The following is a 25,673-nucleotide window of genomic DNA, read 5'->3' as shown; positions in this document are numbered from 1 at the left end:
GAAACATAAATTTTGAGAATTTGTTTGAATAAATGATTGAACTTATAAATGTAACTAACGTTAAAAAAAAAAAAAAAATACATGAAGAGAGAAACACTTTGGATCGATATTGATTTTCTTATTCTAATTTCTAATTTCCGGCATTTCACTAATCGAATATCGACTCAAGAAATACGCAAATGATAAGAAATTAAGTAACAATTTCAATGCATATTCCAGGTTCAGAATAGTACAGAAGATGACTTATTAGCCATTGACAAAGTTGTGTCGATGCCTTCTGACTGCCAAACAGAAGAAGATGCTTTCGTGATTGCACGTGTTGCCGGATTCCGCGTGGTATTCTTCATAGACTCTGGGGCGCAAGTAAATACGATCACAAAAAAGCAATTTGAGAAAATGCTTCGAACAGGCACAACACGGAGCAAGCTTATAGATCTGAGCTACACCACAGACAAAAAGCTTAGAGCATATGCTACATCGTCCAATATAAAAGTCATAGCTACATTTTCTGCTGAGCTGTACGTATCAAAAGACAGACCTGTATACATTGAGAAATTCTATGTCGTGGATGAAGGAAGAGCATTATTGGGATTTAACACTTCTACAAGATACAGTGTTCTTATTGTGGGCTTGACAATACCAATGGCTAACATTCCATGGCCATGTGAACTGGCGACAGTTAATTCGGTAGCTAATGAGCCGGTAAATGAATTCCCCAAGTTCAATGTTCCGCCAGTTGTTTTGCATTACAACAAAGAAATGCCTCCAGCCAGAAATGTTTATACCCACATCCCGGCCGCTTACAAGGATCTAACGAAGCGAAAATTAGACGAAATGCTCTCAACAGGGATTATTGAGGTTGTCACAGATGACATGGATCGTTCATTCTGTTCGTCACTGTTGGTTGTACCAAAAGGAGCTGAGGATATACGCTTGGTTGTAGACCTTCGGGGACCAAACAGATGCATTCATAGAACTCCATTTCGAATGCCAACATTTGAAGAAATACTTATGGAACTGCATGGAGCCAAATGGTTTTCAACCATTGACCTGAAAAGTGCATTTTTCCATGTCGTGCTTGATCAAAACTGTCGCCACTTGACTAATTTCTTCGCAGGCGAGGCCATGTATAGGTGCTGTCGGCTCCCATTTGGGCTTTGCAACGCTCCTGATATTTTTCAGGAGATTATGCAGTCCACCATTCTTTCGGGATGCAAGGGAGTTGTGAACTACCTAGACGATGTGCTTATTTTCGGACATACAAAGGAAGAGCATGACAAAAATCTGAAGGAGGTCATGGCACGACTACAAGGCCATAACGTAAACATAAACGTGGAGAAATGTGCATTGGGTCAACAAGAAGTTACCTTTCTCGGCTTTAAGTTGTCTGAAGAAGGCTGGAGTGTAGACGACAGTAAAATACAAGCGATTCAGAACTTTCGTCGACCAGAAAATCAAGCGGAAGTTAAAAGTTTCTTGGGGTTGATCAACTTCATAGAAAGGTTCATACCCCAGCGTGCAGATAAAACACGACATTTAAGAGAGCTGGCCAAATCCGACCATTTTTATTGGACACATGAACATGACGCAGAATTCGAGAACCTCACTTGCAACGCCTGGAAAACGATTCAAACACTTGGTTACTATAATCGAGATGATAAAACAGAGCTTTTCGTAGATGCCTCGCCACACGGACTGGGTGCTGTACTTGTACAATTCGACTCAAACGCGAAGCCTAGAGTGATCGCATGCGCTTCAAAGGCATTATCAGCCACCGAAATGAAATATCCCCATACTCAAAAAGAGGCCCTCGCGATAGTTTGGGGAGTTGAAAAATTTTCAACGTACCTCATGAGTGTCCAGTTCACCATTAGATCAGATGCAGAATCCAATGAATTTATATTCGGTGGATTGCATCGCATCGGAAAAAGAGCAATATCTCGTGCTGAGGCGTGGGCACTTAGGTTGCAACCATATAACTTCAAAGTAGAACGCATTCCTGGAAACGAGAATTTGGCAGACGCATTATCAAGATTGATTGGACACGCTCCACTAACAGAACCCTTCGATGACGCAGCAGACCGACATTTGCTGTACTTGCTCGATGCTGGTGAAATGGATTTTTCGTGGAACGAAATCGAAACACAGGCAGAGAACGACGTTGAACAATCAGATGTTCGAGAAGCGCTCAATACAGGGCAATGGGCTAGTCATCTCCGTTGCTATGAGTCTCAAGCAAAGCATTTCAGAACCCTAGGATCCCTTATTTTCAAGGAAGACCGAGTAGTTTTGCCAAACCAGTTGCGAAATAAGGCTCTCAAGGTAGCTCATCAAGGGCATATGGGAGCAGCATCAATGAAAAGAATCCTAAGGAATTATTTTTGGTGGCCAAAACTAAGCAAAGACGCTGAAACATATGTAAAGAACTGTGAAACTTGTTTGAGACTGTCCCGAAAAAATGCACCACTGCCGTTGACAAGTAGAGAACTTCCACACGGTCCGTGGGAAATACTTCAAATAGATTTTTTTGCCGATCACGAGTTTGGTTATGGAGAATTTTTGGTAGTTGTGGATACCTACTCTCGCTATCTACACGTTATCGAGATGAAACGAATGGACGCTGAAGCCACCAATGAAGCCCTCTTGCGAATTTTTGAGGTATGGGGTTACCCACTGGCAATTCAAAGCGATAATGGTCCACCCTTCCAAAGCGATAAATTTATTAAAACATGGGAAGAGAGAGGCGTATCAGTTCGCAAATCATTACCATTAAGTGCGCAATCAAATGGGGCCGTCGAAAGACAAAATAAAGGCATAAAAGATGCTCTGGCAGCTTCAAAACTGGACAAAACAAACTGGAGAACTGCATTGAATAAATACCTGCACATGCACAATAAAGTAAGACCCTTATCACGACTAGGCGTAACACCCTTTGAAATGCTGGTGGGATGGAAATGCAGAGGTACTTTTCCATGCCTTTGGAGCCAAAATTCGCCCGAGCAGCTGGACAGAACCGACATACGAGAAAGAGATGCTGCCTCTAAACTGGAAAGCAAAAGATATGCTGATTTGCGACGAGGGGCCAAATGTTCGGACATCATGATTGGAGACAGAGTACTAATTGCGCAGCAGAAAAAGCAGAAATCAGATCCTACATTCTCTGCCGACAGGTATACTTATACAAAAAAAATAAATAAATGTAAAATTAATGCACTTATGATTGGTTCAAATATTGTTTTCCTCAGATTCACCGTGATAGCCAGAGAAGGGGCAAAGGTAGTGGTACGAAGTAACCGCGGAGTCCAATACTCTCGAAATGTCCAGGACGTCAAAAAGCTGCCCGAAAATCTGGAGCACGAATCGGAGCAAGTCATCAACCAGGAGTTACATGAGAACGATCAAGGGTTATTTCAAACACCAGGTGATTCTCATCAACAAGGAGAAGATCTCAATGAACCCGAAGCAGAAAATCCTGTGTTACAATTTGAAAGTGTAGGAGAATGTGTAGGTTCAAATGCTTTATCAACGCGGCCCCAAAGAATGATTAGGAAACCGAATAGATTTAAGGATATGATACTATTTTCTATATTCGAGTAAAGAGTAGGAGAAAGGGGCATTGTAGAGAAGAGAAGAGAAATAAATAAATTATATAATAAACTCACTGAAATGAAAAACTAATAATCATCGTGTAGCTTTCTTATTTTACAATTCCGAAAAAAAAGAAACAAACAAATTCCCCACAACCCTCGTACGTTTGCCTAGAATTTCGAATACTCAGCGTATCAGCAAAAAAAAAAAAAAAGAAAAAGGCGCGCAATTCATTGTCCAATAGGGGAATTTGAAAATTTCCCCTCCACTAGACTGATATCTGATCGGGTATAAATATGCCCAGCACTCCGGTACTGAGCTCATTCTACATTCGGACGCGGACACGATTGTGACTTCTCCTACAAGTCAACATTCGACTAGCCACCAGCCAGCACGCGCAGAAATCGGCGCGAAACCCAATCGGACGAGCCAGCCAACCGACGCGAAAAGCGTCGCGTAACCACCACTTGAGCGAGGGGCCATCCGGCTACAAAACCACCAGTTTGAGGGCCACGCGAGTCATTCGGAAATCGAACGGCGCAGCAGAAGCATCAGAGCAGCAGCAAGTCTTCAAGAGGCAAACACCCCCTCGAGTGTGAGATCGATCACCTGACGGACAGCCAGCCAAAGCGGGACGCGAAAAAAAAACCCGCGCAATTCGCGGTTGCTAGGGCAACCAACGCGTGGGCAGCCAGCGCTCTCATCGAAGCAAGAACGGATCGGATCGAATCATCGCGTGTGTGCAACCGAAGGCGCGAAAATTGAAACACGTGCTTCTGGAGAAGGTAGTCAGCTGGATACGAGCGGTATCAGTAGTATTCATACTACAAATAGCTTTTCCTGATCTATTAGTTCTTCTAAGAACTTTTTAGATTAGGACTAGCTAAAGAGTTATAAGGTTTTCACTAAAAAGAGTTGTTACGGTTTTCACTAAAGAGTGCTTGGATACTATTCCTATGCAAAATAGTTTTCCTCGGAAAATTATTGCGAACAAAAAGAGTTGCAAAAAAAAAAAAAAATATTCCCAACAGCGCAGCAAGGGTCGAATTATCCCCTAATCCACCGAACCGGTGCGGCACGATGGATCACGTGGAACGAGCTCGCAGCGGCGATGAGGACATCGAACCTAGTCGCAAACCGCGAGTTCACGACAAAACATACATCGATAGTAATCTTGACATTAACATTTCTATGCATACAAAACATGATTTTGACAATGCTCATGAAACTTAAAATAGCCGTAGTTGAAACAAGGGGCATTGCAATACCAAAACGTGAAGTAAAATTCGAATCTGTGATTGATCCGTCTTAAAAATGCCAGGGGAAGGCCATTCCAACACACTTCCAGTCCTGCTATGAAAATGATAGGATCTGTAAAAGAAATTGAAAAATGGTTCATTCAATTAGAAAACAAAATAAAATTTATAAATTGAAGCCTTAACCCCTACCCTCTAGGCCAGTGGTTCCCAACCTTTATAAAGTTGCGGACCCTTTCAAGTTCTACAAACATCCCGCGGACCCCTTGAAGTTACATATTATAATTATATTTACAATAGTGAAAACCTCACTAATTTGAAAAGGCCCCCCCGAGAAGTCGTCACGGCCCCACCGGTTGAGAAACCCTGCTCTAGGCTACCTTAAAAAAATTTTTAATTTGTATTGTTTTATTTCTGATTTATATTTTCCCGAGATTAAGACTTTTGTCAGTTTTTAGGGCAATATGTATAACTGTTATTAGCAAAAGACAACTTGTATATATGTAATGTACACAAATTAGTTTATTAGAAAAAAATCCAAGAAGAAAATCAACATTTGTGCAAATCACGTCATTGTTACAGTTAACTCTTAAGCGCAGGGAAAATAATGTAACATAAAGTTTGAAATTGTGACACATACTGATGACTATAAATTATTGTTGTAGTAATTACGTACAAGCTGATAACGTATTTGTCAATGGCCTCACGATTACTCGTCATCATCATTCGTCACAGGCTATAGAAACCAATGAGGTTATTATTTCTGAGAATGAGAAGCAAAATGAATGTACTCCGAGCTAGGTAGACACTTCAGTTTTAAGTGACTAAGCATTTAAGCGGCTATAAAAAAAGCTTCCTCGGTTATATGTTATCTAAATTTGCAATAAGGTACAATTACATTTTTTGGAAGAAGAAAGAAGTATAAAATGCCCGATACAATCTAATAAATTTCTTATCGATGCGATTACGGTCGAAAGCCATGTCCGATTTTAACCGAATTAGTAGCACACCTGGGCAATTAGATTGACTAGGGCACAGAAAAATTGCATCACGGAATAAAAAACGCTGTAGAAAACTACCTAGCTGGCTGATTGGTTTTGGAAATTGTTTGCAATACAAAAGTATTATAACCTAATCCTGCCTAGTTTGGGTAGTGGCTACGGTTAGGTTAGCTCACAATCAGTCACAATCACGTCCTCAGGTACGAAACCTTTGGCTTCGTACCACTGCAGGACAACATTTGAACGGTGACACGAAGTTAGATCTGGCCAAAAGATCGTAAGAACCTCGTGTTGCTTTAACGGGAGATGTTCACCTAGACACTCCTTGATATCAGTGCTGGGAATGGTAATAGTAGTAGGCTTGAATTTTCGCGAAAATCACGTGGCTCTCTCAGTACAGTAGTTCAAAAACGCGATTCTCATCAAGTAGCCTATGTTGGGTGCACGAATTTTCTTAATCATGAGGGTCATTGAAGGCTCTAAATGCGGGAAATGCAGCGGGAAATAGAACATTTTTCTACAGTAGTTTTGGGTTGCCCTTAGCAACGGGTGTTTTGCAATTTTCAAGGCATTTTGCCTACAGCAGCTATGGGCGTGAGTTTCACTGGCTTCGCTGACTGTGATTGGCTTTGCTTGGCTACTGTAGAGTGAATTTCAGATTTTTTTTTTCCTGGCAGTCACGAACGGCGCACTCCGTTTGTCTTGAGTAAATCGCTTGTAAAACCATGTATTTCCTGGCATTCTTTTAAAGTTTCGGCTTCCTACATGTCGGCATGCTTCGGATAATTAAAAGTTTGATATGATTCGCAAAATGTATTTATTCGGCATTTTTCCATGTTTGTAAAAAGTTCACAATTGCTTAGCTTCTAAAACTATTTTTGCTAATTTTTAGAATTATCAATAACATTCAATACGGCTCTCTTGACAATTAGCATCCCTCAAAGTCTAATAATAGTCAGCACAGTTCCATCACCATGTTTTTAAAAATCTAGCGGGACAGAGAAACTGAGGAACTTTATACAAAACAAGTTTTTTATACAGCAAAAATGTATACGTAAGGATTGAATTCTCCATTCAACTGCAAGAACGAGTTAAAATACAGCTAAAACTCTAAACAGTAAAAGAATAAATATTGCACAGAAATTATCTTTAAAACTGCCAGTTTGAATCAATTTCGATTTTAGTTACTCAATATAAACCAGAGGGCAGATCAGTTACTTTCGATCCCAAATTTGTCTGGCTGCGACTGTTTTCCCTCAACAGTGGTCCATTTCCAGGATATAGCATCTGGGGGCCATTTGTAGAGCGTAGCTTGAAATTATTATTCCCAGTGCTTATTTTAGCTCCTACGTTAGCTCCATTTGCTCCGCTAGTAGCAATGGAATGTTGATTAATAGTTCGAGCCTTTTGGAATGCATTGGATTTTGCCCTTTGTTCACTGGACATAACGATGTCAATCATGGAATCTACGCCATACGCACCCATTCGATCGAGATTTTTGGTGACCTTTTTAGCTTCCAATGCAGCGGTTATGTCTGGTTTTGGGTATTTCCCAGCACTGTTCATATCAGTCATGAAGAATACTCCATTAAATTGTTGTGCTGGAGGGCTTTGTTGGGGGATCTCGCGCTCCAGGGATTGCGCCCGCATCATACGGGATTCTTTGTCACGTGCATCCATGATTACGTTCAGTATGGCTCGATTCGAATCTTTGGTCGATGCACGACTTCTGTGTAAAGCTTGAGACTCAGTTGCCGTATGGATTACATCAGGTCGGGTAGAATCATTGACTTCGGCAGGATAAAATGTTTCATCAACGTAGGGTTTCTTTTGAGATTTTCCCGGGTCTTCTACTTCAAAAAAGTTCATTTTGTTGTCGTTATTCACCAAAAGGAGATCATAGCCCGATTCTCCGTCCGAAGGTGTGGAAATGAGATGTGCTAAAGAACGGGATTTCCGGGGTGGGTGAGGTAGTAGGTTAACAGGTACAATTTCATGCTCTGTATTTATTTCTAAACTATACAGAGTCTTTTCTGGCATATCATCCATTTGATGGAACAAGACTTCATTCTGATCCGATATTTCGCGTTCTGCATCGTTGACAATATTTTGCAGTTCTTCAATTACATCTTCAATAGTAGCATTTGTATCGTCATCATTAGTGCCAACTTCATGCGAATGATCTTCGTTTTCTTGGTTTAGAGAGATACTGAATTTGTGCGAGTTTGTGCTTGAGCCGTCCTTGGTTGGAAATACTCGGGGAGGTTCAGGAGTAGATGATTGACCAGTTTCTGAGCTACTGATACCTTCGTCATCATTTTCTGAGGTATTTCTCTTGGCTTGTGGTGGCACTTGTCGAGGAAGTGCCACTGGTCGTTTTTCCAAACTTGAACTATTGGATGCTTCTTGGCTCTGAGTGCCTTTCAGTCGAAGCACTTCTCTTTGTAGTTCGGCACAACGTTCCTGTAGACGTCTTTCCATTGTAGTTAGCACAGTCTTCTCTTCATGCAGTATTTGTACTCTACGCTCGAGAATTACCAATCGGCTGCGAACTTGTTCTGCCGAGCGAGCTTGACACTGTAGCTGTTCAATATCTATGCGAATAGCGTCCCAACGTTTAACCTCAACCCTGAGTCGTTCTAACCAAGGGGAAGTAGATGAAATGACTTTACACATCTGAGCTGGGTCCAACCCTGCCTGGTGAAGTTCTGCTTGCAGATACAGACGAACCTGTACACTTTCAGCGCTTTCCAGAAAAGTGTTAACAAATTTCATGCCCACTGCTTGCAGCTCTCCAGATCCTCCGCCGCTGTTCAGCATTCCTACCAATAACCTAAATCGAACAGGTTCAGCACAACGGAGACGCAGTGTAGACAGAGCTTCCGAAACAGCGGTATGTCCTTGTTGTTGACTACGTTGTGTCCCATCACCAAGGGCTGATTTATCGCAAGCAATGGTCAAAAGTTGCAAAGCTACAATACGTGAACGAATACCGGTACCAGTTGCAGCAGCGGCTAGGGGCAGCAATCCTATTGGGGTGGTCCCCAGTCTAGCCCCAGCTTCGGGACTTCTGGTACAGCAAATACTCAAGCATTGTCTAGAAAAGAGAGAATATTTAGTTTCAAGAACAACCCACTACATACAAGAGGCAGTTACGTACAAGCATGCAAGTTCGTCCAAGAGGGCTCGACGTTGATAGGATTGATTGGTTCTTGGCATTGATCCGGGTGCAGGCATGGTCGTGGTACCATTCATCGGCATACTTTGGCTCAGTTGAACAGCTCGAAGAACTTCCAAAAGCAAGCTGACCCCATCTAACGGGCTGGAGACAAATTCTTGGACAAAGCTGTATGGGAAAAACAAGATCGAAGCGAAGTAGATAAACAAAAAGGCGTTAGTTAATGACTAGCGTTGATAGTTTCCGTTTGTTGTGGCGGCACGTGCGCGCCACTTGTATCTATGGGCTGTACGAGATGAACGGGGAAGAAGACGCAGATATGCTAATTATCCGGTCGGTTACCTAATCCTTTCATCGCGAACTCGTTTTAACGGGAATGGCCAACAAAACATGATGTTATAAAATTAATCAGTGAAAATGAACGGTTACTAGCTGCCTGAAATGCGCATCAGTCCTTTGTTACGGAGTTTGCAATAACATAACTATTTCGAAAGCGAGTGAGGGCGAGCGAGCGATTAAGGGAAAAATAGCCTATGGCTGAGGTTATAGCACTTATCGATTCACTTTTTGATTTGCAGAGGCGGAATGGTAATGCAAAAATATGCCTAATTAGACGATTATTAGATTGAGTATTTTTTTAAGTTATTCGATAGGTATTATACATTAGCCATGTACGAACAACTCCAAATACTTTAAAACTTGTTGATGAAACAAAAACCTTTTTTTCGGTAATAACTATACCCTTAAGTGGGATGGTGACATATATACAACTTCTTCTTTCTGGCATTATGATCTCACTGGGACAGAACCTGATTCTCAACTTGGTGTTCTTATGAGCACTATTTTTGTCTGTTCGGAACATAAACCGCTGCACACTGGGTCATGAATAGAATTTAGCCGTATGAAACCTCTTGCCCTTTAGGAGTGCATTTTTTCGGGTCGGTGTCTTGAGGAATCTATGACAAAAGGTCGAAAGGACAAAAGGTCGAAGAACAAAAAAGAAGGGACAAAAGGTCGAAAATCTTTTTTCAAAGAAGGAAAAAATTTCCACCATGCAAATCGTTTTCGATCTTTTGTCCTTTCGACCTTTTGTTTTTCGACCTTTTGTCCTTTCGACCTTTTGTCTTTCGGCCTTTTGTCCATAAACCTGTCTTGAGAGACTTAGACTATCTTTGATTTATTTGTTCTTCAATTTGATCATATAAGTTAGTAAGAAATGTCGCCGCATAGGTGCAAACTTTTGTTTTTATTTCGAGTCCTAGAGCTTTCGCGTTTTCGGCAAAATTTTAGAACGTGTCAAGAACGACAAGTTTATTTATTTATTTATTTATTTATTCATTTATTTATTTATTTGTTTGTTCATACCTCAACTGATCGACGTCTTAACGAGGATTAAGATGAGGTAACGCCCTTTTGCATGAGCTGTAGTCCAATCAAAAGGGTGTAAAAATCCCATAGTTGTCGAAGACATCTAATTTCCATGACTTCAAATAGTAAAACAACGATAAAAAATGTGAAAATAAATAAAGTTATACTATTTTGATTTAAAAAGTACAATATATTTAAGTCAAAATCGTAAAATGTTTCTTTTTTAACATGTCATACGTCACTCAAATGCGATAACATGCATGAGCAGCATGAAAACAAATTCTCGCTTTTAATTGAATATTTTGATTTTTGAACAATTTAATTTAAAAATATCATTTTTTTATATCACTTTACTCAAAAAATTGTAAGTTTTTGTTAAAACTTAGGGGAACATGGTCCAATTCGGACCTAGTAACTGTTTTTTGGCCATATCTTTTCAGCACGATGTACCACATGAAAAGTTTCATGTTTTCGTGAAAGCCTGATTCAGCGCGCACACTTTTTACTCAGAGAGTTTTGTGATATCTCCTACCATGACATGACTAGACTTGTTTGAACAAAATTCTCCAGAAGGTCCGAATTGGACCAACCCTGTTCCAATTCGGACCCCCCATGTTCTAATTCGGACCACCCTATATTATCGTATTTTGCTATGGTAATAATAAAAGATAACTACGATTTTTTTGGTATCGAAGCTTATTGAACTTTTTTTGTAAGCACAAGCATAAAAAATAAATTCAATGCGTAACAAATTCATTTTAATTCGAGTCAGAATTAGCTCAAGTAAAATGTAAATTTAATTATTAAAAACATAAATGCAATCCGCTGGTAAAGCTGGTTCAAACCTAATTACAGTCAACTCTCCCCAACTCGATTTTGAACGCACTTAAGTGTTTGGTAAATATCGAGATAAAAAACATATTTTTGAAACTTTGAAACATTTTGTTATTTTAACAAAATAGGTACGTTCGAACTTGTATGGGACACTGAAACAGACAACATCGAGTCTCAGGACATTGGAGTTGGAGAAGTATAGACTTAGATATAGGGGTCGAAGTACACTATACTGAAGGGACTGCGCATTCTATCGAGCTTGTGAACAAAACCACAGCATATCGGGTAAGAGAAAGTTGACTGTATTGTTCTTAGCACTCGTTAACGTTTTTATACCGTATTGTCGAACTATTTTGGATACAGCTTGGCTGTGGTATTGATGGAGATGCTTTTGAAGTAGCTGATTTGTTTATTCCTTTAGTTTTTAGTCATGTACCGTAATCCGAGGTAACATTGATCAGCGGGGTAACATTGATCGGTATGATCCTTCTCGTAAAAAATTCGAATCATCATTTATTGATGAAACATTTTCAAAGCATGAATGGTGCCTATCTTTCTTACATTCATTAGCTAATGAAAATTGAGGTTTTTGCGAAAATTGCGTTTCATTCATGCGTAAATTTGTCAACATTTTGAATCAATGATTTTTATCTTTATGGATTACACTACCGAAGATAAATGTCTCACACAAGTTCTGCAAATGGTATGAGCAAGAATAATGTAATTGTTACTAGAAATGGCATCGCCGAAAACGATTCCGTTGTCAAATCTTTCTTAATTTTATTCAATTAAGCAACATTAACGAACTGCTATTAACCCTTTCTTTCCCACAGCTTTATTCGACAATTTAGCTATCAAAATAGCGTTTCTAAAAAAAGTGTTTGAACAAAAGTTGTTCTAAATAAGCTATATTATTCAAAACCACAATAAAAAAATTGATTGTTTTTCAATAGTTAGTTGATTGTTTTTCAATAGTTTGACCCTTAGGTCACTTATTTCGATGTTTGATAAGACAAATGAGCGTATAAATTTTTTTCAATTATTATTGAGCTACTCGTACCAATTCGGTTTAGCCCGCGTTCGTTGAAAATCGGTGGATCACCTGTGCTACCATGGGAAAGAGAGGGTTAAGAATTCAGAATTTCCTTAGGGAATTGCCTACATATAGGCGTATTGCACGGTTCAAAGTGATTTTATTTTTGAAATAACTCAAAAAGTAAATGACTTGTAAGAATTTGGGCTTCATATTCAGCTTCAGGGGCCATGATTAAAGTAAGCAACGACATTTTCAATATTACCGAACGTCGTTTACATGGGTGATCAATGTTACCTCATATCAACTAAATCAAAAAATCGCTTAATACATTTATTTCAACATACTTAAATCTTTTGAAAACCAAAATGCGGTATACAGTCACGAGCGGTGGGTGCCAGTACTTGTGTTAAAAATTCCGAAATTTTCTATCAAAAGTAATTTTAATGCTAAAAAATATCTCTAAAATAAAAAATCGAGTGTTGTCAATTCGGGGTGAAATTGATCACTTGTCAATGCGATTATTGTTAGTCTTCAAAACAACGTTACATAATAAAATTGAGCTCCCTGAATCCGAATATGCTTGCCAAATTCTTAACAATACAATATTTATAGAAATAATGAATAGTTAAATTTCAAGAATTACATATACAATGTATACAATTTACTAAGGAATTTCCTTAAAACTAACAGAAATTCAATTATTTCAACCAAAAGAGCAAATTGGTATGAGTTTTGGTTACGAAATCTTGTTTGGGGATATATCCTAAGTATCCTCACAAATTTTCAGGATAATACCATGTTCAAATCCTTGACTAGAACTAGAAGTTTATTGATGTTTGCCTTTAACGCAAAAAACTTCACAATTTGACAATGCTTACGTCAAACAACGTTCATTTACTGCAGGTTACATTGATATTTGTGCGCCATTAGGGAGAAATAAAATCGAGTGACACGGTGATCAATTTCACCCTACTGATCAATTTCACCCGAATTTACGGTACCGTATTTCTTAGTTTTTTTTCGAGGCCTTTTTCTTGACCGCAACAGAAACAGAGACACCATTGATTGATATTACAACTGCTGTGATTTTCTACTAAGTCCAGAAGATTTTCACGAGGTTGAGCTCTTAGAATAGACTGAGTACACGTTGAAAATCAACAGGTCCATATTGAACCATATCAAAAGGTCCGGATTGGACCAACACACATTTTGTGATGTTCGAACTAGTTGAGCACAAATAGTGCATGGACATATCAACCCCATATGATTAGACGAAAGCTTAGGCTTTGGGACTTTCATTACAAAATAACACAGAAAGATTGAAGAATTATTGTCGCTTAAAAACGCTTGGAAGTAATTCTAACACGAGAGAACTTCAAAGCAACAAACTAATATGTATGCAAATCAAACGAATTAACTGAAAGACGTCAAGGTATGGTGTTAGATCCAAGCCGGAAGGTGGGTAGAAAAACGATACACATGATATTTACCGTAGAGTCAGTATTGAGTAATGCTTGATGGTCCGAATTAGAACAGGGTCGGAATTGGACCAGGTTCCACTATCAATGTTCCGAAATACGCTTTATTTCGATTCTACCCCATTACCCCGAATGCCACTCACCCGAATACCATTACCGCGAATTCCAAATCCCCAAACGACCCATAGCCCCGAATGACATTACCCCGAATTCCAAAATCGTGGGGAAATGTCATCAACGTCATAATGTCAAGATAATTGTGAATTCGGGGTAATGGTAATGGAGGAGACACAAGAGCTAAACAACTATATGAAAATTTCTAGATATTTCAACACTTGGCTTACTAAAATTATTTGATCGGGTTCTTTTGACTTCTGACTTCGTAAAACCTATGACATAGTTTTCCTTGACAAACAAATAATAACTGACGGAATATGTCAAAAATTTGTTACTACTACTTGCTTTATTTGTGAGACTTCCACCCCGTGATTGGTTATTCTACTAAAAACCTAGTAGTATAATGGTAAAATTACCAATAATCTATTCTATTTATATGGAAAAAGATAATTATTTTGAATTGATGTCTCAAATACATCAAAATATATATCCGCCAAACTTTGACATTTGGTACATTACATATAGCATATTTTGGAACATTGATAAAATTTTGCAAAAATTTAGAACTTTTTGATAAAGTAATATTAAAAATGATGATTTTTTCACAGTAACTTGTTCAAAAATATAAATTTTCAATTAGAAACATTTTTTTTCATAGCACATTCATGTTATCCAATTTGTGCTGTAGGACATTTGAACCTATTCTGGTCCGTTTTGGAATTGAAAAAACTTGGTCGAAAAATTGCGAAAATTTATCGCAGTTTTCCTGAAATTGAGTAAACTGCACACCTCTTGGTTGCGTTCATCGTTATGTAGATTGTTTGCAGCCATTCAGAGCTGTTTTGATCGATTTTAAGTCAGAGTAGACCAAGTGCTAACACCGCTAGCGCATGACGGCTCACCAGCATGTCCGATGGAACTTGAAACTATTGAGCACCAGAGCTACAGGTTCAAAGCCCTGATATAGGTAGATGGTTGTGATGGCTATGACCGAGAACTTTGAATGAACTCGCGCGTTTTGGGCCCCCGGCTCGTGAACTGCGGAATGTCGGCGTGAACGTGGCAGCTATTCAAAAAAGCGCTGAAAAGATATCCGAGCGGTGGAACCCATCACCATTCAAGTACTAACACTTCATTCAAGTACCGTAATTTCGGGTGAAGTTGATCATTTTTCACGGTTTTTCTAGTCTGTTTTCTATAATGTTTACAATGCCAAACAACTAAATGCAGGAAAACAAGTACGAAGGTGAGCCTCATCGACTCATGTACCGACATTTTCTTACAAATGTCATTTCAGTGTTAACAAGTATCTCTAAAATAAAAAATCAGGGGATCTCATTTCAGGGTGAAATTGATCACTTGTCAATGCCATTATTGTTAGTTTTCAAAACAACTCTTCATGATAAATTTGAGCTCCCTGAATCCGAATATGCTTGTCAAAATCTTAACAATGCAATATTTATATAAATAACGAATAGTTCAATTTCATGAATTACGCAGAAAACGCCTAAATGTATGCTATTTCCTAAGGAAATCAAAATTCAATTATTTCAAACATTTGAGCTAATTGGTACGAGTTTTAGTGATGAAATCTGGTTTGCGGATATATCTCACAAACTTTCAGGTTTATACTATGTTCACAAGGTTCAAGTTTATAGGTGTTTAATTTTACATTATTATCATAGTAATAAACATTCTTTAACGCAAAAAACTTCACAACACACAATTCGACAATAGTTACGACAAACAACTTTTATTTACTGCAGCTTACATTGACATTTGTGCTCCATTACGCATAAATAAAATCGTGTGATACGATGATCAGTTTCACCCTTCTGATCAATTACACACGATTTAACGGTACTACAGTGTCGACGACAGGGCACAACGTGGAATTGACTTAATAGTGATTGGAAAGCAGATGTTCGGTGGAAACCAATAAGCGACCGAATTTGTGAGTTGAGAATGAAGGGCCGACAGTTCTTCAACTACAGCCTAATCAGCATATATGCGGCGACGATCGATAAGCCCAATTCTATAAGAGCCAACAAAGAGTATCAGAAACAAGATGTCAAGATAGTCATCAGCGATGCAAATGCGCAGATCGGGAAAGAAGGCTTCTTTCGATCCGTCATTGGAACGTTCGCTGCTACTAGAGGGATGGCAATCAGCTGTACCTACTTCGACGCAAATATATCCGCAAGCACACCAGGTGATACCCGAATGGCGACGCCTGCTCCAAAATATACCACGTGGTTGATGATTTCAGATGTTATGGATGTCAGGACCTTCCGAGGCCCTAATATCCGATTCAATATCCAACGCTGATGGGATAGCTGAACAGTACTGCCAGCCATTAAACGAGCAGTTGGGAAGCAACGACTGGTTCGATGGAGATTGACAGACATGAAGCATGTCGCCAGAAGCTTTATGCTTGTGACCGGTACCCGATAGAACAGAGAGCGGTACAAGGCAGTTAGAGCCGAAGAAAAGAGAATCTAACGCAGAAAGAAAAGGCAGCACGAAGACAATGTGGTAGCTGAAGTTCAAGATAGCATGAACCGGAACGATATGCGGAGATTTTATGCAACGGTGAATGGCACGCGGCACAATACCGTGCCAGTGCCAGCCATTAGGCTATCGCACCCTTCTCTTTCCAGCAACAAGATAGAATGGAATTTTTTGTTTGTTGTTTTCATACGGAAACGGTTTCCATATGAAAACAATCTATAAGCGTGCGTGTGCAGGAAAGAGAAAATGATAAAACGTCAGATTGCCTTATGTGCAAAGATGGAGAAGGGAGACAGCGAGGATAGGCCTGATTATTAATTGTACCAAAACGCAGTATATGGTTGCAGGTAGAGATATAGGTAAGCTAGGTGGTGTAGTAGGGTGGGGCTTATTTCCAAAAATCTTTCGTAGTCAGGATTTACAAAGTGGAAAATGATCATCGGTCCCAAAATAACATCCTGTGAAAAAATGAGAATTTTTGGTGAAGGTTTGGAGGTGGTGCATAGGGCATATGTGCAGTTTTCCCATTTTAGTGAACTCTGAAAAATTTTGGTATGCTTTTTAGCTTGTTTTGGTGATTTTAGAACCCTTAAGGACAAAAAATCACCTCAAAATTGCGATATCTCCACTGCTTTAGATGATACTTGACGAAATATATTTTATGCATGCGATTTTTGGCCCTTGAATAGGTTACAATGACTGATTACTATGAACCCGAATAAGAATAGCGGGAGGATTCCTATCCTTGTAGAATGGAACAAAGAGCAAAGAAGAATGATAGAAAGAACAAAGAACACAGAAGAATGTAAGGTGAGGTGGGTTAAACAGGGGGGAGGGTGTAACTGATGATATTATATTAGAATCAACTATGGAGCCGTGAAAATATCTCGGTTGGATGTATGAGATGTGATTATATGCAAGTTTAACACTCATTTAGTATTTTAGAATGTCCGTTTGATATAACTCCAGCAATTGCTTTTATAATCTGAAAGAAATTACAGAGGGGCTCAAATCCATACAGGCTCAAAATCCGGACAAACGAAAATGCAGATGAAGTTCAATACATCGTTCTACATCTGTTTTTGAAATCGATGTGTATAAACAACAGCAGAAGGAAAAAAAATCGGTAGTCAAAATTCAAATTAGTGCACGAGCTTCTATAGGGTGCAAGAGATAAAGCACTTCAGGTTGAAAACCTCTCAAATAAAACCAAAATTAAGTCGTCACAGTTCTGAAACATATTTTTTAGGACAGAGCTACATGAAGGAATTTTCACAGGATGTCCTATGTATATAAATAATTATATAAATTAGTTATGAATTTGCGTGAGGCTGAATTTCCAGGATGTAAATTTTGCAACGGTCCCTTTCGATATATTGCTATCATCATTCAGAAAAAAAACAACCAAACGATTATTGAACTAAAGCAGTAAAGTGACGTTCATTTATCTTTATCTACCAGGAGAATAATGATGAAACTTCGCATGGAATTAAGGACATTTTAGTCGTTATTGAAATTTTTCCATAAAGTTCAATAAAGTTGCAATAAGTTCCAATAAAATCGTATACATGGGTCGAAAACTAGAGATTGTTAAAAAATTGGTGCTCTTCCCCTACTTGAAGAAAAATTGCTCGAAATATTTCTGAAGTAGGTAATATTAAACAGAAGTCAAGGGGTCGGACCTGGTGTAGTGGTTAGAACACACACCTTTCACGCTGAGGATCTGGGATCGAATCCCATCCCCGAGAAAAAAAAAATGAAAAAAATGAAGTCAATAAATATAATCATCGTTTTCTAGATTCCTCAGTTACGCTCAAGACATCACTAGTTTCACCCTCCCACCTGTTTAACCCACCCCACCTTACATTCTTCTGTGTTCTTTGTTCTTTCTCTCATTCTTCTTTGCTCTTTGTTCCATTCTACTAGCATAGGAATTCTCCCCAGCTATTCATATGCTAATTCGGGTTCATATTAATCAGCCAGCGTAACCTATTTAAGGGCCAAAAATCGCATGCATAATATATATTTCGTCAAATATCATCTAAAGGAGTGGAGATATCGCAATTTTGAGGTGATTTTTTGCCCTTAAGGGTCTTAAAATCCTCAAAACAAGCTGAAAAGCATACCAAAATTTTTCAGAGTTCACTAAAATGGTAAAACTGCACTTACGCCCTTTGCGCCACCTCTAAACCTTCACCAAAAATTCTCATTTTTTCACAGGATGTTATTTTGGGACCGATGATCATTTTCCACTTTGTAAATCCTGACTACGGAAGATTTTTGGAAATAAGCCCCACCCTAGTGGTGTAGGTGCTGAGGTAGTGTTTGATAGGGATGAGTTTGAAGTTGTCGAAGAATTTGTTAACATTTGTGAAATGTGGCAACGACGTTTCCCGCAAAGTGAAAATACATGTTGTGGCTTTAAATAGGGCCTTCAAACCAGTTTAGGTCCCGCAGCTTGCAAACGGAAACAATATTCGCCCTGTATAAAACATAGATTCTTCCGGTGACTCTCTACGGGCAGGAAGTGTGGACGTTGAAAGAGGCAGACCGGAAAGCGTTCGGTGTTTTCGAACATTAAGCATTGCGGACAGTGCTCGGCGGAAATTTCGAAAATGGTGTGTGGCGCAGACGCATGAATCACGAGTTGTATCAAGTGTATAAAGATGCGAATATTTTTAAACGTGTAAAATACGGCAGACTTCAGTGGGCTGGCCACTTAGTGCGAATGTCGGAAGAAAGAATTGCGAAAATATTATTTGCCGTTATATTGGAGCCTGTCTATTTGAAGAAATATCTTTGTTTAACGCTCAACGCTCCGTCATCGTAATCATCAATACTTCAAAACCAGTTTTTCTGTTCAAAACTAAAAATTATTCGATGAAAATGTGTTCACTGTGTTTCGGTTGGAAAATAGAATACAGTGAACACATTTTTATGTAAATTTTCTTAATTCTGAACGAAAAAACTGCTTTTGAAAATTCCGAAATCAATGACGGATCCTGCCCCCTTAAAAGCACCGGAAGGATCGGAATTGTTGAACTTTTCGACATATCTTTACAAGGCCAAAATACCATTTAGTCCGGTCCGTCAAAACACCAACCAATTGCGGCGATAAAGCATCCCTGCTGTCAAAGGCAAATCTCTAACTCGAGTTTATATATATTTTTCTTTTATTTTAAGATCATCTTAGCGTGTTGTGTACAACGAGAAGAAAATCCATTTGCGTTATCTGATGAAACATCGGAACTCCAAAACCACCTATGGTATCCATGACATTATTTGAATATTTAAACATTTATTTATTGAAGCATTACTGATAATTTAAAATTACTTTATTTTATTTTTTATTCTAAGGTACCCGGGCAGAAGAAAAGTGCTACTGAATACCAAACTGAGGCATTCCATACCAGATAATTTCCAATACCAACAACTTGAATGAAGTATGAATGAGCCCTGCATAAGAGGTAAATACCTCAAATAATACCTCAAGAATGTTCTGCTGATACCAAACAGATAATTAGATCAGGTATTGTAATACCTAAATAATACATGACGGATTTTCATATAAAAGTGTAATTTTTCAATAATAGTTCAATACCTCAAGCAGTCCTCAATAGCTGTCGAATACCTTAAAGAAGTATTATTGATTTTTTAAAACAATTTTCCCAATACCATTTTAATACCAAATTGAGGTATTGACAACTGAACAATACCTAATTATGGTATGATACCAAAATATGGTACAAGTTTGTTATTGCAAGTTATTCCTCGGGTATGCGCACAGCAAAATTTAGCCTTTTTTAACTAAATCTTTCACACCATTGTTTGTCGGAGCATATAATAATACATTTCGACCGTAGTTTTTCAAATAGAGTCGAAAGAACTACATGTTTTTTAAAAGATTTTGCACAGAAGCGTAGAGAATCCGATTATGTAGCATGGTTACGTGACAAAGTCCTCGTTCTTTGGCACCCAGCGTTTTGAAACTCTTTCAGGATATACTGACGGTTGATTGAAAACCATGGATCCCGAGGAATGAAGAATGATAACTACCAAGGTTCCGAATTCTCGCTCACTCTCACGATAATGAATTTATCCCTCATAGCAATTTTCAGCGATATGCTGACTTACGATTTTATCCGTCAATAAAACAAAGCGAAAATAGATAATTACACATTTCCACAGCTGTTACAAGTTTGTTTTCTCTTTCTCCTATCAATGGAGAAGTGTTCCTATCCATCGCCACGAGCAGTAGTTGCTTTTATGCACCAAATTAACCACTACCTTCATCAAGTTGGCGTGGTAGCATGGTTAGCGTGCACGCATCGTGGTTGTTTTTGTCCCAGGTTCGAATCTCGTCGCCGGCACTAGTTTTTGTTTATCCACATAGTGATAATTCTTGGTGAGTAAAAATATGATGGAGTGAAAAAGACATTATACCCAGAATGGAACGATTTTCGGTTATCCTCCGTTGAAACTCTACTCGCTGTGAACTATACTATCTAAATGCATACATTTTTTCTTATGGAAGGTGGAACGTTTCAGCATTAACTCACATCAAGGCGTCAATTGGCGCGCGGTGTACGTACGGGCCCATCGATCGCAAGGCCCTTAGTTCGATTCCAGGTTGCCTCGAAAACATTTTTTGTTCTCCAAGTTTGGTTTCATACGACAAAGCTATGAATTTCAACCCGATTTATTGTGGCGAATTTTCATTAGTGGTTCCTATGTATCTCGATAGTCCATTTGCCTGAGTGTAGGGAAAATAAATGTGAGCGATAAAAGATGTTCACGAGATGAAGCGAATAAGCATTCTCCTTACGTGCGAAAATTCGTAGATTTCGCATCATTGATACGAAAATTCAGAACCCTGAGAACAACGAATCGTGGCGGAACCCGAGCAGAAGAAAAATGGTACTGAATACCAAACTGAATTTCCAATACTAACAACCTGAATAAGGTATGAATGAGCCCTGCAAAAAGAGGTACAATACCTCAAATAATATCTCATGCATGTTCTACTGATTCCAAACTGATATTTAGACCAGGTATTATAATACCTAAATAATACATGATGGATTTTCATATAAAAGTGAAATTCCAGCAAAGTCCCTATGCATATGATCATTCATTTATACATGATTCCATGCTTTTGCATTTAGTACCTCAAAAGGAATAAAATATAAACTATTTTAAAGCAATCCAGCTCTACTCACACCTCTTAAGAGTGTCGAAATTACGAGTGCAATCATTTGAAAGTAGTTATTGCCTTTCCCACGGAGATGATGCTCCCTGTTATGCTACACTTCGATAAAATTTGAATATCTAAAACAATTGACTCCACACGAGTGTATGTTGCAGCTAGGTTCATCTGCCAGTTCATTTCAATTTGACTAGCAATCTCAATTAAGATTTTAATAGCCATTATGCAACTTCATCTTATAACAACATGAACAATACCACCCTGCGCCAGGTGTAATCGCGTACTCGCTCAGCATTCGTTTTCATCTTCAGACCACCCTTGCACCGTTATGGATGCATCTTGCTTCTGCCTGATGAAGCATTATTTCAACGCTTCTGAGATCCATATCTACATGATTGACCATTATGAAGCGTTACAAGCTTTACCGCGAGCAGCCCAGCGGGATAGACTGGTGACATTGATTCGCATCGTGCCCCATAAACTGCGATGTCTTTGATGATTTGGTTCCAAATACCTAAGCCTCTCTCTGAAGACGAAGATGATGTGGAAAATAATGAAACAAAATTCACTTCCTCATGGTAGGTGGCTTAGTCCAATACATAGTGGGTTCCTACTACGAAACTACAAATCTCCGGGTGGTCTTTGATGCATAGTCATTTCGTAGTAAACTAATTGCTTCATTTTTTTTTTAGATTTGGCCTCTCACTTATGGTGATGACGTATCCACGGGTTACTCACAGCCATACTATGTGTAGGCTTGTCATAGATTTTGGAGCTTCTTGAGGTTATGAAACGCAGTTCGCAATGTTTCAAACTATGTCGCTGCAGCTTAGATAGTGGGTGGATTAATATTTCACACAAATCAGAATTTTTGCTGGGAAGAGTTTAAATTGAATATAATTGATAGAATATAATATAATTAGAATAGAATTGTAGAAGAACGCTATGTAAAGTGGGTGACAGTGCCTTTAAACATTCCTGACTGTTACAAGCTATGAAAAATGTATATGCTTTACACTTTTTAATGTTTATGTGCCATTCTGTCTCAAATTCCGAACATAACTCATTGTTCAAACACTTTATTTAAACAAAAATCATTCATATTTCTTCGTGTGATGGAATGTTATTTTAAAATTATAGTCCTTTACATTCAAAAACTTTTGAAATAACAAATTCTTACTTTTGAAATCGCCACAGTTTGGATCATGTTCGAAGATTGAGACAAAACGGTATACTACCGGATGCATAATTATGATGATGATGATGATGCTCTTGACGCTGAGTGTCAGTGAGGGTACCAAACCATCAATTTAGGCGTATTGGTGGAATTAGTTTGCCAATGGAGCGTGTGTACACTAAGGAGAAAGTAATTGAATTTGAGATGAGTCAAGTCATACCTGGGGAAGGAGGCACGCAAATCTGCCCGCAATTTAGTGAGAAGGTCTGTTACGGAACCAAATTGACGCAGTGTCATTTCACTGTCCATTTCCGGTGGAGCTGGTATGGGTGATCTATGTTGGAAAAGTATTAAAGTTGATGTAGAAAACGTTTTCAGGGCTCAGGAGAACAATACCTGTATTCCGAATTTTTGTGTGGCAGAGTGTGAGATCGGTTGTCGGGAAGTTGTTGTTGCTTATCATGCTTAGCTTCTTCACCAGGTGATGTATCGTAAATTGATTTAAAGTTTCCATTGGTACCACGGCGGCCATACTTTTTCAACGATATGACATAATCCTCCGGATTGAACACTGGTGGGCGTTGGTTCTCTTGCTGAAATGATAGAAAGAGTACGGTTTATATATTAACATGCTTGTACTTATTGCATTCACTTTAAAACAGATCATCTCAAGTTATTCGTAAATTTGTATATCGCTGGTTTGGTTTTACTAAAATCAATTAGCTCGCGCCTGCGTTTTTGTTTATTTCTTCAGTTTGCTACCGTTTTTGAATTTTTTGTTTTTCTTTGCAATAATACGATTTGATACAATGTGGATTTTAGTTGAAACTCGAAGTAGCGTGATTTTTTTTGGTTCGAAAGTTTGTAAACGAACAATAGTATTTTTTTCTTCTTTTATAATTTAAATAAATAGTTTCGGAAGGATCTAGTGGATTTCTGCTTTTAACTTAATACTGAGCAGAAAAGATAAATATTAATTAAATAAATAAATAATGTCTTCTATTTTGAATGCTGGCAGACAGAGATTAAATAAAAAACACAAACAACAGATGCCCTGGGTCGATCACCAGCTTTTCAGGTGAATCCTGGCCTCGCACTACTCCTTAATTCCAAATCCGTAGCACTTATGCTATAATAACATTTCCTTCCACTATCCCATGTTTACGGTAAAGATGGGCGTGGCCAGGAATAATGATATTTTTGTTTTTAATATTATTGTTTAAGACTGGAGCAAGGTACACCCACCGGCCTTGGTCCTGGAAACAATCTGGATGAGATTATTAAAAATAACCATAAAAGTTTCTAGTATCCAATCTACGAAGTACACCGTAACTACGTTAACGCTAACCGTTACTTTAAAACAACACATCTCTAAAAACTATTTTATTATTTGTTGATTCTAATGGACAATACAGGTATATTGCTTTAAAAACGTGAATTTCGATTACTATTTCGAGTCATATTCAATATACATACATTTTGCAAATCTACTCTTGTTGATAGGGTGCCGGGACCAATGGTTGTTATATGTACCAGTAGATCCCAAGAAACAATTTTTGCTTTGAGAAAAGTTTCTCAGAGCTGTTTTATTAAGCTGTTTGTTGCCTTATTATTGACTTAGTTAAAATTAAACTATTATTCAAGCCTTATTCGCCCAGAAATGGAGAATCTATTCAACAACAACCATTTTATTAGCGTAATCTAGTACATGTTTATTCAATGACCTTACTTCGGCTGTCAAACAATAGTAACATTATAAATAAACTTTATAATGTTTATTCAACATTTTTTCCACCAGGTATACAGGGAACATCCAGAGATGCTTATTAGACGTTTGTTTGACAGGATTTCATGACGTGTTATTTCTAAATTGTCGAAGAAAAGTTGTAGATACCATTATTACTCATGATAACAAGTGTACAAAATAGTAGACTTTGTTCAGCATTCGTTCAACAACAACACATGCTGAGCACAGTTTGTTTAAGTGTTTTGTTCAACTGAATTAGACATCATATTTATTTATAGAATTAATTGTATAAACGTACAAAAAGAGGTTTTTTTGATGTTTCTTCAACATTTACTTTATAATGGAAACAGCAATAACATTGATAGTTGATTGCGCACTTTATTTAATACTCGTATCTGGATGCCTAGGAATTTGATGCTTCATTATTAAATTTCAATTAATCAAACATTGTTGCGATGTCGGGGCTCGAACTCAGGACCTTCCGATTTACAGGCGCATGCATCTCCACTGCTCCAACCAAGGATATATAGATCAGCAGGTTAAGAGCAGTATTTGAAGATAGAATAATCGAACAGATTATCGTACATATGTTGTTTAAACATTGTCTAACTATGTTGCTTGCCTTCGGTGTATGTAAACATCATTGTTGAACATTTTGCTTGTGGAAAAGTCTCAAACGCAAGCTTTATTTCAGTTTATTAGAAGATGAATAATCACCTTATGAAAATATGTTGTTCAATTTACACTGTACAAAGGCTATTTTTGGAATGATAGTGATTATAAGTAATAAGGACTTCTTCAACTTTTCTTCCACGATTTAATTAATACTCGTTATAAATCACTGTTAGACAAACGCTGAACAAGCATTTCTGAATGTTCGATGGATAACTGGTTGTGTTATTGTTAAATACACATTGTAGTGTCTATTCAAAATGTTATTACTGTTTAACAGCCAATGTAAGGTCATTGAATAGACATCTACTTTATTACGTTGATCAAATGGTTTATTATTAAATAGATCTCCATTCTGGGCGATTGAAGCTTGAATAACAGTTTTATGTTTACTAAGACAATCATTAAACAACCAATAGCTGAATAAATCAGCTCTCAGAAACTTTTCTCAAGGGAGTAATTGTTTCTTGGTAAGTTGAACAATACGTGTGATTACGATGAGCC

At 38.1% G+C, this 25,673-nt stretch overlaps 1 protein-coding gene across 3 annotated transcripts in view; it reads right to left on the bottom strand.

The window, feature by feature from the left end:
• Nucleotides 1–6,645: 6,645 nt before the first annotated feature.
• The window catches only part of LOC5570371, a 368,473-nt gene continuing 349,445 nt past the window's right edge, over nt 6,646–25,673 (bottom strand). For all 3 annotated transcript variants that reach the window (XM_021851600.1, XM_021851602.1, XM_021851601.1), the window contains 4 exons: nt 23,147–23,343; nt 22,971–23,084; nt 9,006–9,191; nt 6,646–8,942 (listed from right to left, as the gene is read on the bottom strand). In XM_021851600.1, coding sequence (XP_021707292.1) covers nt 7,034–8,942; nt 9,006–9,191; nt 22,971–23,084; nt 23,147–23,343 — 2,406 coding nt within the window. In that variant the 3' untranslated portion in view covers nt 6,646–7,033. The remainder of the gene's footprint in view (nt 8,943–9,005; nt 9,192–22,970; nt 23,085–23,146; nt 23,344–25,673) is intronic.

Source organism: Aedes aegypti, chromosome 3 (genome assembly GCF_002204515.2).
Source record: "Aedes aegypti strain LVP_AGWG chromosome 3, AaegL5.0 Primary Assembly, whole genome shotgun sequence".
NCBI classification, from domain to species: domain Eukaryota; kingdom Metazoa; phylum Arthropoda; class Insecta; order Diptera; family Culicidae; genus Aedes; species Aedes aegypti.
The sequence above is the reverse complement of the archived record's forward strand: the minus strand, read 5'-3'. Positions and strand labels throughout refer to the sequence as shown.